Genomic DNA, 13,979 nt, shown 5'->3' with positions numbered 1-13,979 from the left:
GATCCGAAAGGTAAGCAGTCTAAAAAAAGAGATTCCACCTAAGCATTAGGAAAATGTCCTGACAGCGGAGTGTGGTAGAGCCTCCTTCTCTGGAAGTTTTTAAACAGGGTGACCGTCTTGCAGGAGTGCTTTGATCGTGTGTTCCTGCATGACAGAGGATTGGACTAGGTAGCAACTTGTGATCTCTTTCAACTCAATGTTTTTGTTATTCTAGTGCCCTTCAGATCTTTTAGATGAGAACTCCCATAATCCCTGACCATTGGCCACAGGTAGAACTGCAGGCAGAAAGTCTCTACATTCTAGAAATTGTTTTTGCTCACAGTACTCAATACCATTGTAGATAACAGACTAGTGGTCTAATTCAGTATAAAGTAGCTTCATCCTGTTCACAGAATGTATTTTCAGCCTGTTGTTAAATGACATCACAGTGGCTTTGATTTATGGCCATTCTATGAATGGAAGCTCTTCAAGACACTGGCATTAACAGTCTTGCGAAGATCTTGCAAACTCAGGGCAGCTGTGACTTCCTTAAGCCAATCCACCAACAATGTGACCTTCCTCTTCTTCAACTTCATCAAGGCATTTTTTACGCAAGTACCAATAAGGAACCATGATAATGAAATATCACAATTATTTCAAAGTCCTGCCCAGGCAGGACATGAGGGCTGAGCAATTTAGCTGCATACAACAAGAGACGCTCTGAACTTCCTTTTTCTTGAACAATAGTTCATGCTGTGCTATGCTGTAAAACCAGCCTTGAAAACAAAAGGGCATTTCAAATGACAGGGTGCCATTTCCCCCACTTGTATTCTAGGGAATGTTGGAATTTCATGGAGGCTTCCTCAATGAGAAGATCAGAAAAAAGGAGCCTACTAAGGTGAAGGACAGCTTATTCACTCATTGTCAAGTAATCCCTGTCATGGAGGATCCCAGGGGAGTTCAAGATACAGAGGACACATTCATAGTTGATGAGGCTCAACAGGCCTAATGTACAAAAAGTAGAGAGGACCATACAGTACATAAACAAAGAAAGAGGCAGAAAGACAAGATCCGAGTTATACTGGAAATGCTTTCAAATCTTATGATTTCTTTTCCAGAAATACTTCTCAAAAATGAAATACAATCCATTTACCAAGTCCTACGCAGAGTTATAATCTCAAAAACAACAGATATATAATAAAATATCAAAACAGAAATCACTGAATGTCTCTGTTTTCAGACATGAGTCCTATGAGTCTTTGTTGCCATTAGCTAAATGTTTTACTTTTTTCAGAGTGCCACAAAAAAGAATCATAAGAACATTCCTAGAGATAGAATAATAGAATCACGGAACAGGAAGAAACCACAAGGGCCATCCAGTCTAGCTTCCTACCATGGAGGAACACACAATCAAAGCACTCATGACAAATGGCCACCCAGCCTCTGGTCTCTTCTTGTTTAATAGGGATGGAGAGATCCCTACATGAACTGAGAATGGATTATAGAACTTCACTCACACTCTCTCTCACACACACACCATCCCAGAGTCCTCAATGCAATATATTGATAACACATGCAAAAAGCAGGTCTGTTTTTCAAAAAATGAATGGCAACAAACTAAAACAATAAATATGCTTTGCACCCTTGACTGAAGCTGCTCTTTGGATCCTGATAACTTTATATTGTGACACTGCTATCTTGGTGATGATCATCTCCAGAGAAAGCTCATTCACCAGGGCCACAAACCATAACACTCCTTCTCTCAGAATAGAAAAGGTTGGATTTGAAGAACCTCAAAAATGGTATGCTGGTGCTATGAAAATTCCATTTCAAATGATGCCTCTTTCTCTTGATTTTATTTACTGTCACAAATGATTATACATGTCAGCTGGATACAAACAGAAACTGATTAAAACATGTCTGCTGCATTTCCGACACATGGCTGACACAAAAATTATACACACTAATGTGATAGCAGACCTACCCTTAAACCTCCTGGATATTCACACACTCTTTTGAATGCATTTGTACTGACTTAAGCAGCAAGGACTATTTTGGATATGAGTCAGGTTATGGCAGTTCAAATAAACCCTGCTACTCAAGTTCTTTATCTGAGGAATTAAAATGTTTTCTCTTTTTCATAGATCTGAAAACATAATCACTATCTGTTACATAGTCCTGACAACAGTTGCAGCAAGATGTGATGTCTTTCTATTGGCCAGATATTAAGCCGCTGAGTCACCAAGCAATACATTTCTAGTTCATCGAAGAAGCCAAACTGACCAGACAGAGGTCTCCACTCCCTCTGTGACTTGAACAGGCAGCATCTTAAGAGTGGAGCACTGACCAGCAATGCACAAGTGTGGCTGAAACGTTCTGAATGCAGGCCCAACCCACCACAATCCGCAGATTTAAGCACCAAAGTGGCAACACCTATAATTTGTCCATCTGAAAGCTGGAGGTGTTGACAAAAGAAAGACTTGTCAAGCCAGAAATGCCTGGATCTGGTTCCCAAGCTCAGCTGCAAAATCTGCCTGAGGAACGTGTTACCCACTCCAGCAAAGAGGAAGGAAATGGTAATTGGTTAAAGTCCTATCAATACCCTGTGACAAATGGATGCTGGGAATATCTAAGCCAGGAGAAGTGTCACTATTTGACTCTCTGCCATCATCATCATCATCATCATCATCATCATCATCATCATCATCATCATCATCATCAATATACTACCCAGAAAAAAACCCTTTAGTTGTGCCTTTGGATAGTTGCATAATGAAGGGTGGAGGTGGACCTATTTGTAATAATCTGCACCTAAGCCAAAAAAATCCATACCATACCAAAGAGAAGAGTCATCTGCCTGATCCACATGATTTCAGAAAAATACTGTAACACATTTCTAGAGGAGTGTCCAGGTAGAGCCAGTGTGCAATATGATTGATTTGACTTGGAAAGGCAAATCAAATCCCGACTCAGCCCTAGAAATGTCACAATTTCTGAGACTGAATCTACACAGTCATATAATGCAGTTTCTGACTGCAGATTAAATTCACTGAACTGGATTATATGAGTCTACACTGTCATATAATTGAATTCAATGCCATTAATCTGCATTCTGAAACTGCATTGTATGACAGTGTAGCTCTGGCTTTGATACAACCTAAAGTAGTGGTGAGAATAGGTAAAGGTAAAGGTTTTCCTGTAACGTTAAGTCCAGTCCTGACCGACTCTGGGGGTTGGTGCTCATCTCCATTTCTAAACCGAAGTGCCGGCGTTGTCCACAGACACCTCCAAGGTCATGTGGCCAGTATGACTGCATGGAGCGCCATTACCTTCCCACCGGAACGGTACCTATTTATCTACTTACATTTGCATGTTTTCGAACTGCTAGGTTGGCAGGAGCTGGGGCTAACAGCGAGCACACATTCCAGTCCCTGCATTTGAACCTGGGACCCCTTTGGTCTGCAAGTTCAGCAGCTCAGTTCTTTAACGCACTGTGCCACCAGGGGTACAATCCCACAAAGAGCATGTGAACTAGAAAGAAGAAGCAAGATGATGAAAGGGAGAGAATTTCAACAGACCCACCAAATCAAGCCTCCTGAAGAGGTCACATCCCTGTATGAGGGAGTCACTGGCACTGTTGACAACCAGACTCTCTCCTCACATCATGGCAGTCCCTAATCTACTCCCCACCTTCTCTTTGCTGTCTCAAATGTCACTTTTGTGTTTTGTAAGGCACTTCCCACACCAACTGAAACTAGGGTTGGGCTTAGTGACCAAACCTCAGGTGCCCAGAGCTGGTTCAACCTCAGGCCATGGACTCAAGCCAGGGAGGAAGGCATTGCCTGTCCACACACGTAAATCAACCCTTGAGGTCAAGGTCTGCTACAAAAGGATCTTCCCAATCCCCCAGACACCACATCCTGAGGGATGAGGTTTGCCTACCTTTTCACCCTGGTGGGGGTGAACCCAACATGTGTTAGGCAGAACCAAACAGCAGGGTTCTCCTTCTATCTGAAGGCTCCACTACACCAGGACCCCCCCTGTAGAATCCATGAAATGGGACACCATGGCTGAATGCTAACTTGGGAATCCTTGGAATTTGATCCTTCCACAAGGTCCTGGGACTCTGGTGCCCTCACCCAAATGCAACTCCCAGGATCCCTACTCAGTGGCAGTAAAGTGGGGTTATTCAGGAAGGTTTTGAAAGCAGAAGGTGTGTAAGATCAAGTTAGGGGCTGCTGTCATTGCCTGAAGCATTCGGTTCAAACATTTGGTATTAAGATTGTCTCTCTTAGCATCCTAATGATAGAGAGAGGAGACGGTGGGCCAATCTGCCGCTTTCTTGTTGCTACTATTGCTCATGCCTATAATGGTTGCTCGTTTTGGATATGTTTTTTATGGATCCAAACTGATTTCCTTTGGGAAAGCTGCTTTGAGTCTCCTTTCGGGAGAAAAGGGGGGTATAAACTAAATCTATATACATAATAAAAGTGAAAATATGTATGCATATGTGTGGCTGGGGTGTCCACTTACACAGACAAGCTCCCACTTCCACAAATAACTATAGCTCCCACAGCTCAGGAAACACCAATGGCCCTCTCTCCAATGACAATGCAGGTTATAGAGAGCATTGTAAACATGTACAAGACCCCTCCCAATGTCCTGCACAAACACCATACTGCCCACCACCCAAGTGAAGGCTTTCACACGGGGACATTTTACCCTAGATTTTCTGTGTTTCCTCCACCACAGACATCCCAGTATTTCTTACTCTCTCCATTGGTGTGGAATTTGCATGACCCTGCCCACTGTCTCTCTCTTAATCTTTTCCTATTCTTTTCTATGGCAAACAGCAAACAGAGGAATTGATCAGCAACTGAACATACTAAAGAGGTTTGGGGAGAATTCACCATGATTTATAGCAGTTATAGGGATTGGGATGTATAGTTCACCTGCAATCCAAGAGCACTCTGAACTACACCAACAATGGGCCTGGAACTGACCTGGAACTAACCTGGCACACAGAACCCACACGACCAACCAAAAATACTGGAGGTCTCTGAGCGGATTTATTGGAGTTGTAGTTCACCTACATCCAGAACGCACTACGAACCCAAACAATGATGAATCTGAACCATACTTGGCTTACATGCGCAATATGTCTAATTTTGAATACTGGCGAGTTTTGAGGAGAATTGGCCTGGACATTTTGGAATTGTGGGTACTGGGATTTATAGATCACCTGCAATCAATGAGCACTCTGAACTCCACCAACGATGGAATTGGACCAAACTTGGCACACAGAACCCCCACAACCAGCAAAAAACACTGGAGGTCTTTGGGGAAAATTCACCTTGATTTGGGGGAGTTGTAGTTCACCTATATCCAGAGAGCACTGAAACCCAAACATTGATGGATCCAGACCAAACTTGGCACACAAACCTGTTATGTCAAAATTTGATTACTGGAGGGTTGGGGGGGAGACTGACCTTCCTTTCTGGGAGTTGTAGTTCACCCACAACTAGGGAAACTGTGACCTTCACTGATGATTTATTTATCTATTTACTACATTTATATCCCGCCCTTCTCACCCCGAAGGGGACTCTGAGTGGCTTACAAATAATATATACATACAATGTATTATATAATTAGCACAGAACAATATTATCATTATATATCACTATATTGTACTATACCACTATACTGTAATATTATTAGTAATATTACATGTAATATATGATATATAATTAATATTATTACATTGGATTATTGATAACGGGCCTGGACCAAACTTGGCACACAGAACCTGCATGGCTAATTCAACGACTGGAGGGGCATGAGGGGATTGACACACCATGGTGGGAGTTGCAGTTTACGCTACAGCCAAAGAGCACACTGAACCCCACGAATGATGCATCTAGAGCAGGTATGGGTCTGACCAAGAGGGCCAGGCCAGGAGGGAGGGAAGACAGACATGTGCTGAGTGGGACAGGGCCTGTGAGAGTGTGGGGCTGGCAGGGCCTCGGTCATCCTCAGTTTGTCCTGGCATAAGAATGGGGCTTCTTGCCCCATCCTTATGCTGGGAGAAAAACCAGACATGGGGCAACTGTCCCAATCCTCCTCGCCAGATATTTGGGCTATCCTTGGGAGGAGGGCGAGACAGGTGATGGATGCTGCCGGGGAGGGCTCTTAGCTTAGCTGCTGCGTGCCTTCCTCTGGCCATCCCTTCAGCATAAGGACAGGGTCGCTTGCACCATCCTTATGTCCCGAGGAGAGCAAGACATGTGGTGGCTGAGAGCGCTCTAGAGTGCTCTCAGCCGCTGTGTGCCTTCCTCCCCATCTTTTCTGCATAAGGATGCAGCAGGCCACCATGTCCTTATACCGAGAGGACAGGGAAAATGAGAAGGGCCTGAGATAAGTGCCCAGGGGCCACATCCCACCCTCAGGCCTTAGTTTGCCCACACCTGATCTAGAGCAAACGTGCCCAACATAACAAACTTTAAGTACTGATGGAGCTTCTCGGGGTTAACCGGGTATGATGTCAGTTGTAATTCACCCACAACAATCAAACAATTTGATTGTTTGTACAATCAAAAACTGACTTTTTCAAATAACCCGGGCAATACCGAGTACCCAAGCTAGTAACAACAACAACATGCGACATTTATTGGAGAGCAGCACCTTCTATGAGGGTGCATCTTTCCCCCCCTATCACTTACTTTCTCCTTCTTGGCGCCGGTGTCCGGTGCGGGCTCGGCGCACTTGTTGAGCTTCTTGGTGCTCCCGGGGGGGCTCCAGGTGACGCCTCCGACTCCCCCGCTGCTGTTTCCGTTTTTGCCGCCGGTCTCGTTGCTGGGCTCGATCTTGATGAGCCGGTGCTTCGGAGAGATGTACTTGACGGCAGTGGCGGCGGCGGCGTTGGGATCCGGGGCGGGGGCGGCGCGGCGCTCGCTCTGGCTGCGGAAGAGCTGCGGCGAGGCGGAGGCCAGCGAGGAGGACGCGGTGGTGCTGGCGCTGCTCCCTCCACAGCAGGAGGCGGCCGAGAAGGGCTTGGCGTCGGCGCTCTCGGCCAGGAGCAGCTCCTCGGGCGCGCAGTACTCCGCGCGGCACAGCGCCCTCAGCTTCCGCAGCGAAGACCCCGGCCCGCTGTAGGGGTCCTCGAAGTCGCGCTCCTTCTGGGCCCGGTAGGCGCGGAGCAGGTCGCTGGTGTCGTGGCGCGGAAAGCCCGGCGAGGTGTGGTGCCGGTGGTTGTGGCTGTGGTTGAGGCTGGGGTGCCCTCCTCCTCCTCCTCCTCCTCCTCCCCCTCCGCTGTTGCTGTTGCTGTTCCCTCCGCTCCCCGTCACCGCCGTCCCGTTGCGCTTGTCGCGGTAGTCCGGCCGGGGCGGCTGCGGGGGGCTCTTGGTCTTGTTGTTGCCCAGGCTGAAGTACTTATTCAGCCATTTGGCCATCACGCCGACGAAGCGGCGCCCATAGGGGAGGCTCAGGCTGCCTCCCGCTCCATGCGAGCCAAGTTTCTTCCCTGCGAGGAGAGAGAGGCGCCTTCGCCGGGCTGGCCTCGCTCTCTCGCTCGCTCGCTCGCCTCCGAGGCGCCTCTCGCCTGAACTTTGCCGACTTTGCCAGCAGGACCTGACGCACGCAGTCGCTCCTCCTTCCTCCTCTTCCTAGCCTTGCCCTTCCCTTCTCCGCCTGCCCCGGTCCCGCTCTGAGGAGACCCAACAGCACGCCACCGCCTCCTCCCGCGCTCGCGCTCCCTCTCAAGCTCTTCCTCGCCCGCTTCCACTGGCCACGCCCCTCCTGGGAAGGGGGCGGGGCAAAGGGGCGGCGCGCCAGATTGTCATTGGTGCGGGCTTCCCCGGGATCCAAGAAAGAGGCGGGCTGTTCCTTTCACCGTCTCTCTCGCCGCCGCAGGTGGCCAGCACTCCTCTCTGCCCTCCCACGGAACGGAGAATCATAGAATCATAGAGTTGGAAGAGACCTCATGGGCCATGCAGTTCAACCCTCTGCCAAGAAGCAGGAAAATCGCATTCAAACCACTTCCAACAGATGGCCATCCAGCCTCTACTTAAAAGCCTCCAAAGAAGGAGCTTCCACCACAGTCCGGGCAGAGAGTTCCACTGCTGAACAGCTCTCACAGTGAGGAAGTTCTTCCTGATGTTCAGGTGGAATCTCCTTTCCTATAGTTTGAAGCCATTGTTCCGTATCCTAGTCTCCACGGCAGAAGAAAACAAGCTTCGTCCCTCCTCCCTATGACTTCCCCCCCACATACATGGTCCTCCTCATGTCTCCTCTGAACCTTCTCTTCTGCAGGCTAAACATGTCCAACTCTTTAAGCTGTTCCTCACAGGGCTTGTTCTCCAGAACCTTGGTCATTTAAGTCGCCCTCCTCTGGACACCTTCCAGCTTGTCAACTTCTCCCTTCATCTGCAGTGCCCAAAATTGGACACAGTCAAGGCCATAGCCAGAAAACTTTTTCGGGAGGGGTTTTGAAAATTTCGGGGGGGGGGTTGAACCCCTAGCACGCCCTCCCCCGGCTACAGACCTGTCAATATCTGCTTGAGATAGTGCCTGGCAGGACTCTTAATGTTTTGCGTCTCATAGACTTAGCATGGGGATTTGGTTAACCAGTTAAAATTCATGAGTAAACCAGGTTTTTTTTAACTTTAAAAATTTCGGGGGGGGGGGTGGTGGTTTGAACCCCTAAACCCCCCCCTCCCCTCACTACAGGCCTGGACACAGTATTTCAGGACACAGTATTTCAGGTGGGATCTTACCAAGGCAAAATAGTAGCATGACTTCCCTGGATCTAGGCACTAGACTCCTATTTATGCAGGCTAAAATCCCATTGGCTTTTTTAGCCGCCGCATCACATTGTTTAACTTGTTGTCCATGAGGACTCCAAGATCCTTTTCACACGTACTGCTGTCAAGCCAGGCGTCCCCCATTCTGTATCTGCATTTCATTTCTTCTGCCTAAGTGGAGTATCTTGCATTTGTCCCTGTTGAACTTTATTTTATTAGTTTCGGCCCATCTCTCTAATCTCTTAAAATCATTTTGAATTCTGTTTCTGTCTTCTGGAGTATTGCCTATCCCTCCCAATTTGGAGTTGTCTGCAAACTTGATGGTCTTTATTAATGACTTAGATGAAGGGTTAGAAGACACAATCATCAAGTTTGCAGATGACACCAAATTGGGAAGGATAGCCAATACTCCAGAAGACAGGAACAGAATTCAAAATGATCTTAACAAATTAGGCCATGGTATTCGATTTTTAGATTGTGTGATTTTAATATTTATGCTAGGATGTTTTAATGCTTTGTCTTCGTGTTTACATGTTGTATGTCTATGTTTAACAGTTCTAATGGTTTTAATTTATAGCTATATGCTAGTGTTTAATTATTGTAATTTTGTCATATGTTTGTATGTTGACATAGAATTCTTGCTATTAATATATTATAAACCGCCTTGACTCTCCCCAGGGTTGATAAAGGTGGTATATAAATATACTAAATTAATAAATAAATTAGAGAGCAGGGCCAAAACTAACAAATTGAAGTTCAACAGGGACAGATGTAAGATACTCCACTTAGGCAGAAAAAAAATAAATGCAAAGATACAGAATGCAGGACAACCAGCTCGATAGCAGTATGTGTAAAAAATATCTCATGGATAACAAACTAAACATGAGCCAACAATGTCATGCAGCAACTAAAAAAGTCAATGAGATTCTGGCCTGCATCAATAGGAGTCTAGTGTCTAGAGACAGGAAAGTCATGCTACCCGTCTACTCTGCCTTGGTCAGACCACACCTGGAATACAGTGTCCAATTCTGGGCACCACAATTGAAGAGAGATGTTGACAAGCTGGAATATGTCCAGAAAAGTGCAACTAAAATGATCAAGGGTCTGGAGAACAAGCCCTATGTGGAGCAGCTTAAAGAGCTGGGCATGTTTAGCCTGCAGAAGAGAAGGCTAAGAGGAGACAATGAGGGCCATGTATAAATATATGGGGAGAAATCATAGGGAGGACGGAGCAAAATTTGTTTTCTGCTGTCCTGGAGACTAGGACACGGCTTCACAATACAGGAAAGGAGATTCCACCTGAACATTAGGAAGAACTTCTTCACTGTGATGGTTGAATCCATTGATGTAGAATCCATGGACACAGAGGTCTAACTGTACAGCCACACCTTCCTTGTGTGTTGGCACCCTGTAGTTTTCTACCCATCCAGCTGGAAGTGTCCCTTTGGCCACTGCAAACAAGTGCTGCTGGACTTCCGGATGCAATTACTGTTTTTGTCTATGGACAACTGCCCCAGGGCTGCTATCCCTTCTCTTCCTGTCTCTCTGTACTCAAAATTAACAGGATGAGTACAAAAGCTTTGCTGATGCCTCCAGTACCTGATCAGGCATTTGTTCTGCTTTATTGGCAACACTTCCCCAGTCACTTTACACCCTACCTCCACCAGCTGTAAAGTGGGGGTCACCCTAAACAGCCCATTTCATGTCATAAATATAAAAGGGAATTGGGGTGAGAAGCAATGAAATGTCAGAGACAATCCATGCAGTGTTACATTCACACTAATGCAGGCAGCAGAGCCAAGCTAAGCCAGGGCATCATAGGGTGCATACTTGTTTTGTCCTCAGAAGAAAGTTTTTGTCTCAATTTCTAGCATCTCCAGGGTGAACTAGGAAAGGATCTTGTCTGGGGAGTCACTGCCAGTAAGAATCCAAAAGAGAGAGATGAGGGAATTGTGTGACTCTGAGCAATTTCTTGTGTAGTGTTCCAGCAGCGTTGATCTTAAATGCAAAATGTCTTGGACAGAATGATGGGACAGAGGGAGGGGTGGGTAAAGAGAGACAGTTTATAACAAGATGATATCCCATGAATTCTATAGGGCCAAGGAGCCTTTTGATTTACATCAGCTGCACAGGGCATAGGTAACTGTAGAGTATATGAAATTGTAACTTTTTTCTTTTTATCGTTAAGTGCTTTAAACAGAACAAACTTCTTCTTTTTGAATGAACCATCTTCCAATAAGACTCGCAATACAATTGAGCCACTCTTCCCTATGAACAGGGGGCACCCCATAGCTGAAACCCCATAAGGGCAACAGAGAGGTGAGGGAAGAGGAGAAGGAAGACCCATCTTTAACCCACTTTGGATCTTGTGGCAACCTTGTACTTCAGCTGCATATTCTGTTGTCATCTCCTCTTTCTCACAAGAGTTCTGGCTGATGCTTTTAAAAGCTGACTGGGCTTTATTCACTAGCAGTTTAATTGTGCAGACTCTTTTATTTGGAATGATACAAAAATGATGCAACCCCAAACTCTCATGTGTAGAAGAACTATTTTAGAATTGCTTACAAGTGCAGGCTTACCATGTTCTTGAAATTGTCCCAGATATTGTATACACGGGAGCTTGTAAATTTGTGTAGTTTCATATATTCACTCCCTTTAAAAAATGGTGGGAACCAGGCCTGTAGCGAGGGGGGTGGTGGGTTAGGGGTTCAACCCCCCCCCCCCGAAATTTTTCAAGTTATAAAAAAAAAATCTCGTTTACTCATGAATTTTAACTGGTTAACCAAATCCCCATGCTAAGTCTATGAGATGCAAAACATTAAGAGTCCCTCCAGGCACTATCTCAAGCAGATATTGACAGGTTTGTAGCGGGGAGGGGTATGTGCTAGGGGTTAAACCCCCCCCCCCCCGAAATTTTCAAAACCCCTCCCGAAATTTTTTTCTGGCTACGGCCCTGGTGGGAACAGATCACATTTGGGAAACTAACGTTTGGAGGGTCTGGAAGAAATGATACCTTGAGTTGTGTGAAGCCAAGGCCAGCAGAAAACACATTCTGATTTCTCTCAATTTTTTGCACATTAATACATAGGCTCACTGAACATCTGCACTGGGCTTAAGCCCTACTGAATGCAGCAGAAAGCCAGGTAGGATGAAATATGACCTTTACAACACATTCCAAGGTGCTCAAATGCTGGCACAGTCAGCAGCAACAACAGAGTCAAGATTAAAGCCCCATCTACACTGATCATTTAATGTAGTTTGAAGCGAGCTAGTTTCAAACTGCAGCAGCTAGATAATAAACTCCCACAAGAGAGTCCATCAGGGCTGTGTAGTTTTTGTAATCACCATATGGGTCCAAAACTGTTTCCAGGATTTCCAATCTGCATGGCTAAACTTCTTTCTTCAATACCAATTTGAAACTGCATTAAATAGTCAGTGCGGATGGGACCTAATTCCTTTTATTATGGCATAAGCTTTCATGCACCACATTCCACTTCATCAAATGTTTTGGATGAAGTCCAATATGGCAGGTTAGTCTGGAAGGTGCCACTAGCCTGTTCGTTGATTTAAAATCAAAAAGTGAAAACATGTCTTGGCAAAATTAATGATTTCAATAAAAGCTGCAAAACTAGTTCTGTGAGAGAGCAAAACCCAGAAACTATGGTTAGTAACAATTTCCTGATACTGTATATTTGCTAGGGCTTGAGCTACTCAAGGGAAGTATCTTTAGTGTGCTACAGAAAAGATGTTATCCCAATCACAGTCTGTCTTCATCACATTTAGAAATACCTCCTCTCTCATTTTGCTATATTGTGAGCTCTCCAGCACAAAGAGTTGAAGTGGAAAGACTCTCTCACCACAAGTGATGCCACTTTGGCAACAAACCTGGTTCTTCTCCAGCTGAGGTTAAGCCAGATCTGCAGGCAATAAGAGCAAGTGCCTTCAATGGTCATACCAGCAAGGAATCCTAATGGTCACCAAATGCCAATCCATTTATTTTGCCTAGAGGCTCCCATTACAAAGTTGGTCTGCCATCAGTTCTCCTCTTTTGGTCAGACCTGTGTTTAGTCAAAACTACTACCGTTTTTTAAAGTTATATATTCGGGGGTTTGCTAGTACTGTAGTTTGTTGCTAGTCAGCTTTTTAATAGGAGTGCCTTGTGCAATTTTAACATACTTAAATCTTATTAAAATATATTTTTTAAAATGGTACTAGTAACTGATGGTTGTCTTTTGCAATGTTTTGTGGTTTTCCACTTGGGTATTGTATGTGTGTGTGTGTGTGTGTGTGTATGTAATTCATTTTATGCAAAGGAATAAAAGAATAGCTATGAGACAGTAATCTTCAGTCTGCTTACATCCGCAAGCACATATTCTCCTCTCGCCATGGTATCCCACTAAATCTCCCTTCAGGAAATGTGAAGGTTATTTGGAAATCTTATTTACAATCTAATTACAATTTGTACGTTATTATCTCTTTTAACATTAGCCCTGAATCTGGAGCTATATATAGCCTGAAATTGCTAGATATTTCTCATAATGAATTTACCTCTTCATTTGATTACTGTAGTGTACGAAGGCATATTAATGTTGCTGTAAGAGCCATTTTGGATGCCACAAGAAATAAATTAGTTAAATATCAAAGGGTCTTGTGAGCCCAACCTTGCCTCCTACATGGGGAGTTTGTCTACTGCCATCTCGACATGATTGACTACACTGTCCTTGCCGGCTTCTAATCATCCTCCACTGACTATAATAATTCTGCTATATAGATGTCATTGAACCTTCCTTTACAGCTAAATCTTAGGAGGATGCAGCATGCGTCTCTGCTTGAATCATTGTTTTCTGAACTTGTAGCAGTTCTTTCAACAGAAACATTTTGGGGAGGGGGTCCATTGAGTGTGTGTTATTTAAACTTTTCAGAGTGTGTATGAAGAATAAGGTTCATTGGAAGTAGGCAAGGCCAGAAGAAATAAATCATGCAGATCTACAGCAAGTGGCCTCCTCTGGGGGTGTATCTTGGGCTTCTTTTATAACATGTACAATCCACCATGATTTTCATGGATCACTTATAACACATGAGTATGCTTCTTGGTGCACACCATTTGGAAATGTCTGCAGTCATCGAGATGCTCCATAAATAAGGTTGAACACTGTGAAAGCCATCCACTGCATAGCTATCAGCATCTTCCCAGTAGACTCA

The 13,979-nt window shown here is 45.1% G+C and overlaps 1 protein-coding gene across 1 annotated transcript in view; it reads right to left on the bottom strand.

Annotated features, from left to right (window-relative positions):
* Positions 1-7,761, bottom strand: part of shb (SH2 domain containing adaptor protein B) — a 197,059-nt gene extending 189,298 nt beyond the window's left edge. Inside the window, exon 1 of the mRNA XM_062971580.1 lies at positions 6,699-7,761. Coding sequence (XP_062827650.1) covers positions 6,699-7,427 — 729 coding nt within the window. The 5' untranslated portion in view covers positions 7,428-7,761. The remainder of the gene's footprint in view (positions 1-6,698) is intronic.
* Between the last annotated feature and the right edge of the window lie 6,218 nt (positions 7,762-13,979).

The sequence above is a fragment of the Anolis carolinensis genome, chromosome 2 (genome assembly GCF_035594765.1).
Source record: "Anolis carolinensis isolate JA03-04 chromosome 2, rAnoCar3.1.pri, whole genome shotgun sequence".
NCBI lineage: Eukaryota > Metazoa > Chordata > Lepidosauria > Squamata > Dactyloidae > Anolis > Anolis carolinensis.
Note: the sequence above shows the minus strand (reverse complement) of the source record. Positions and strands in the feature narration are given on the sequence as shown.